We start from the raw sequence: 5,631 nt of genomic DNA on the forward strand, positions 1-5,631 counted from the left end.
TATTTTGAAATCGGGGTCTGAGAGACCCACCAGGCATACAGTGTAACTTATGCCCACCAGGCATGCCAAGGGTTAAAACGAGTAACGCATATGCGTCTGAAAATGTTTGTGGGCGGTCACCATATGGCCAGCTCAGCTAGCCAGTGAAACGAATATCTAATCAGGTTTATACTTTTTGTACGAGAATATGAACTTACGACCGCTCAATTAAAAGCTATGATTTATGAGATCATTACTCTTGTCTGAAGCTAGTAATCTCTCGGATAAATTGTCTTCGGGTCGAATTTCGTCATTGGTTAAATGTATTTATAAATGTTTGTCAATACGTGGTTAAAAATATGTTATGTATCGATTTTGTTATCTATACACAAACATTATGTGTAGTTTATTTTATTGGCTCGTAAGTGAGGTCCACAATGGAATATAGTTTTCGGAAGATCGGCGCTTGATTGTTTATAAATTTCATATTGTCTTGTTTAAATAAACAGTTTAGCAAAATATGAAACTTAATAAATTAAAGCATAAACATTCAACAAGAAATTGAATCGTGATTTTGCAATCCATTGTGTTAATTTTTTTGTGTAAATGCTTATATTAGTTTGACGGTGACCAGGTAGGTAACCCAGGTTGATACCCCAGGTTTCCATTTAATGACATTAGTTATCACCCACTAAATAACTATAATCTCGTGCACATACGACATTGGTGTGAATGAACTATCATTTGTCCTATCTTAGTAATCTTTGCGGATGTTGTAAAGTCAATTCATATTACATATTGATTTAAGTTTTTTTTTTTATTATTTACATTGATTTGTCAAATCGAAAATCCACATATATGTGTAGTATTTTAAATTCCAGTTTCAAATTTTTTTTTTTTATTTGTTGACATTAAGATATTGCCCAATCAAACTCGAGCTTAACCTTATTCATTGCCAATTTTTCGACACGTGTGCTAAATTTAAAGAAACACGTTCCATTAGTTGGGTATTAGTGTGGTCTCGCCTTAATATTTACTATGTACGTGCATTGCTTTGTTCTATAAAGGGTGGGCTGCGTAGTATTATTTCATTGTGAATTATTTTTAAAAAAGTCGTCCTATTAGGAGATGAGCCAATTTAAGTACCAATACGTTTATTTTGTAATAGGTGCTATTACATATATATTATGTTTGAACATAATTATTTTATCAAAAAAGTCACCAGGGTCTTGGGATGGAGAATCCACTCGCACGCTCCAGAATCTAAAATGGGACCAAATGACTACAAATTGCTATCAAAAATAATCACGTTATTCGGTTAGACCACTTAGAATCGATAAACAATTCCATAAAAACTCCTATTAGAAACTTTTTTTGGGAAGGGTGGTTAAATTAATAAATACACGGCTGTTATTTAGAAATTGTAACTAACACTTCTCAAATTGTTATCACCGCATTAAAGAGATGATTTTCCAATTCGATTCTACTCCGACCGTGTTAATTTCCTCGACATAACTCTGGTGTCTTTGCACAATGAGTGTTCCTCGTAAAGTATAAAGGACTATTGTACGAATAGACAATGGACGTTAGGAAAGCGTTTCGGTGAAATGCAAAAAAAATGTCACTTTTGGACATAATAAATAGTGAAGTGAGTGCTTACAATTTGGAAATTTCCACAACAATTTTAGTTTAACCTAAATCTTGGTAATCGTTTTGCATCGAGCGAAGTTTAATCTACATTTTAAATAGAGAAAGTGTAAAATGTAACAATTTGTCCAAATGATTCGGCTAGGCTGTTTATCGTTTTCTAGTCTATTGTGCTCAGTTGTTTGGTTATTGTTCCAATCGGCAAGATGCAGAAGACTTATCACAACTTGCCATTTTTGGGCATATATGGGATGTTGCGTATAGAATATCGACCAGATGTGACAGGACACCGGTATCCGATATGTGAAGGTTTTGCTTACAGATTAAAAAGTTGGCGTACCCAATTACTCAGTATGAAATAGTTTTAGATTTCATCACAAATGCAGTGTAGCTCTCTATAACTTTATTAACATGTGGCAGAGTTCAGGCCGGAAGGCATCACGCGATGTTATTAGGCACTTTTCTCATCATCTATTACACGTCCGTTTTATCTCGTTGAACTGTAAATCAACGTGCGCTGTTCTCAAACATGAGTCGGGGAACTTCAACTAAAGAGCGTATTCTCATCTCAAAGACCTGTAAAACACGTTGTCCCTGGATTTATAGGTGGCTCTGAACTCTCACCATCCAGTGACGCGTCTGCTACGTATATAAAAAAGTATTACTGGTATCAGACGCTTATTGGTTGGAAAATAGTAAATCTAAATAAGGTATATTTACATTGAATATATAAAAGACAACTTAGTAACGCGCATTACGTTGACCTATGAAAGTGATAATTGCTAGTACATATCAGAGTAGAATGTCATTGTACAGTGAGATAATTGTGTGTGAATATAAGCTGTGATAATCTTGTGTAGAAAAAACTTTAATGGTTGCAGTTAAGGCAATGACCTCCTTGGTGCCGTAGCGGTCTTAGGCTGTCAGGCATTGATAGGATTCGGATTCGAATCCTTACTCCGGATAAAATATTTTCTTATATTAATCAAAGTAAGAATGTATGGATGTATGTTTACATAAACAGCTGATCAGGCCATTAGCACATAGGCTACTTTAGCACCAAGCTAGTTGTTGTTATTAAATCACGATTATATTTAATGTAAAAATAAAAATGATAACAATAATTGTTTAACAACATATTGCAATTGAGATATATGAATAATTTCATTTAATATACATATTAAGTTTAGAGACAATGTCTTATCTCTCTTATACATCAGAGTGTTATCGATGACTTCGCGCCTTCGCATGTCTTACGTAGCATCGTATGATTAGGAAACTGTTATTGTTTACCGACATTATTCTAGTCTTTAGATAGCGAACTTTGAATGTACCTTGTTTTGTGGGAAAATGAAGTAAGCAAGCGCTTTATACAAGTATTTTTCGAATTCGATGGAATTAATGTGAACATACGTTCATAATGTTATGTATGTTTGTATTAATTTTGCTGAATCATGCCGAAATGACGTAGAAAATATGCTCCTCTTGTCGGAAGCAATGTAAATTGGGTTCTGGTCCGATTTAAAAATGGAAAAGAAATGCTTATGTGTACCTTACATGTCCTATCTTTTCATGGTTGCCTGGAATAGATAACTTTTTAGCATAGCCCGCCTTTTGTGCACTCGCCTTGTTATTCTGTTTTAATTACGTTATTAAATGTTTTCTGGCACTGCAAATTAAAGTGTTATAAATAAATAAGTTTAGCTACATAACAATTACTTTCTTTTAAGATAACTAATATTTAAGGCATAGTGAATTCGGTTTTTCGTATTAAAATGATCACTTAAACAGCACGGAACAACGTGACTTCCATTCGACCTTTAATCAAACTCGCTGCCGTTGGTTACAGAAAACCGCCGCCCCCGCCCAAGAAGATATTCGAATACCTGAACAAGCACGTGGTCGGGCAGGAGTTCGCGAAGAAGGTGCTCTCCGTCGCTGTGTACAACCACTACAAGAGGATCTACAACAACGTCACGAGCAACGCGGCCACCGACACACACCATCCGCTGCATCACGCGCATAAAGGTCAGCTCAAATGGGGGTACAGCACGGTATGGGACAAATGTAGGATGTTTTTCTGCTTCCAACTTTTCTGCTCTTGTAGGGTGCCAGTACGGTATAATGGCTCTTTAAAAGTTCTGTTATTATTTCTTATTCTTCTTCAATTCCATACTTTTTTCATTTCTACCTCCAAAACGTATAATTTACAATTTTTTCACCGTTTACTATAACATATTTCTATTTTATCATCTTTATAAAACGGATACCCATCGACATGTGTATCTAAATACTTCTGTCATTGGTCAGTTTATCCGTTACCTTTCCCTGAGATAAAACAGGAATCTCGAAATCCGGGCGGAGCCGGGACGAACGTCAGTAGTAGTAAATAAATAAATGTGTCCGTTGGTCGAACGCAGAGCTGCTGCACCTGAGCCAGGCGGCGGGCGGCGGCGGCGCGGAGGCGCTGGAGCGGCGCTCCTCCGAGCTGCGCCTGGACAAGAGCAACGTGCTGCTGCTCGGGCCCACCGGCAGTGGTGAGATACATATTTTTAACCGACTTTAAAAAAAGTAGGAGCATCTCAATTTGACTCTAATTTTTTTAGAGGAAAACGGTTTCGAACTATGCACCCAAAAGTACTTTTGTTGTATCAGAAAAATCTTTTCGTGTGGGTGGCTTCGAAGTCCATAGTCCATACAACAGAACACCAGTTTCTTGTATATTATGAAAGTTAAAATTTAATTCTTAGCAATGAGTTTAAACTTCAATCGGCAGCTATATATTTTATTACAATGCCTGTTAATTTTTTAAACGCTCACCTCAATGAGGCAACAATAAGTTAACACGGGCGATGTGCGAGCAGGCAAGACGCTGCTGGCGCAGACGATCGCGGCGTGCCTGGACGTGCCGTTCGCCATCTGCGACTGCACCACGCTGACGCAGGCCGGCTACGTGGGAGAGGACATCGAGAGCGTCATCGCCAAGCTGCTGCAGGACGCCAACTTCAAGTGAGCGAGATCCCCACCGGCATTCGGCTTTCTCACCTGCCCAGTCAGACATCTCTCCCCCCTCCCCAATCTGCCTTATTTCCTGGCCAGTCAGACATCTCTTCACCCTCCCCAATCTACCTTATTTCCTGCCCAGTCAGACATCTCTTCACCCACCACTCTCGCCCCCTCCTCCAATTTGCTTTCTCTTCTGCCCAGTTAGACATCTTTTCCCCACTCCTGTTGTTACAAAAGAAATGAGCAGTTGGATTTTTTAAAATACTTTTTGTTTTTTTTCCGAATCTATAACTACGTACATTTAAATAATGCTTTCAGTGTGGAACGCGCGCAAACGGGAATCGTGTTTTTGGATGAAGTGGACAAAATAGGCGCAGTGCCCGGCATACATCAGCTCAGAGACGTCGGAGGTTAGTCGTACGTTAAGCTTGAATTCAGAGTAGAACTTGTTTTCAAGGCTTGAATGTTAAACTTATTGAATTTAAATTTGAACTAAGCCAGCATATTTACAAAGCAATAGCGGTACTTGAAATCCGTATCTATAAGGTAACAGGAAAAATTCACCCTGTTAATGCCAGCGTTATATGTGCGTGTGAGTATATGAGATGCGTGTGCGCAGGCGAGGGCGTGCAGCAGGGCATGCTGAAGATGCTGGAGGGCTGCGTGGTGTCGGTGCCGGAGCGCAACTCGCGCAAGCTGCGCGGCGACGCCGTGCAGGTGGACACCACGGACATCCTGTTCGTGGCCAGCGGCGCGTACAACGGGCTGGACCGCCTCATCCAGCGGCGCAGCAACGAGAAGTACCTCGGCTTCGGCGCGTGGGACCCGCGCGCCGGCCGCCGCGCCGCGCTCGCCGCCGCCGCCGCCGACCAGTCGCCGCTGGACGAGCCCGCCGGCGAGGGCGCCGAGCGCGACCGCTGGCTGCGCCGCGTGCAGGCGCGCGACCTCATCGACTTCGGCATGATCCCGGTGCGTCGCCGCGCCACACGCGCCACACGC

The 5,631-nt window shown here is 40.6% G+C and overlaps 1 protein-coding gene across 6 annotated transcripts in view; it reads left to right on the forward strand.

Moving 5' to 3' along the window:
- The window catches only part of LOC119839165 (ATP-dependent Clp protease ATP-binding subunit clpX-like, mitochondrial), a 28,344-nt gene that overhangs the window by 16,823 nt on the left and 5,890 nt on the right, over positions 1 to 5,631 (forward strand). For all 6 annotated transcript variants that reach the window (XR_005288238.1, XR_005288239.1, XM_038365366.1 and 3 more), the window contains exons 4-8: positions 3,476 to 3,654; positions 4,047 to 4,163; positions 4,491 to 4,635; positions 4,951 to 5,042; positions 5,252 to 5,601. Coding sequence is in view for 4 of the 6 variants with exons in the window: in XM_038365366.1 (XP_038221294.1) it covers positions 3,476 to 3,654; positions 4,047 to 4,163; positions 4,491 to 4,635; positions 4,951 to 5,042; positions 5,252 to 5,601 (883 nt within the window). In the remaining 2 variants the exon portion in view is untranslated. The remainder of the gene's footprint in view (positions 1 to 3,475; positions 3,655 to 4,046; positions 4,164 to 4,490; positions 4,636 to 4,950; positions 5,043 to 5,251; positions 5,602 to 5,631) is intronic.

The sequence above is a fragment of the Zerene cesonia genome, unplaced genomic scaffold, assembly GCF_012273895.1.
Source record: "Zerene cesonia ecotype Mississippi unplaced genomic scaffold, Zerene_cesonia_1.1 Zces_u009, whole genome shotgun sequence".
In the NCBI taxonomy this organism is placed as follows: Eukaryota; Metazoa; Arthropoda; class Insecta; order Lepidoptera; family Pieridae; genus Zerene; species Zerene cesonia.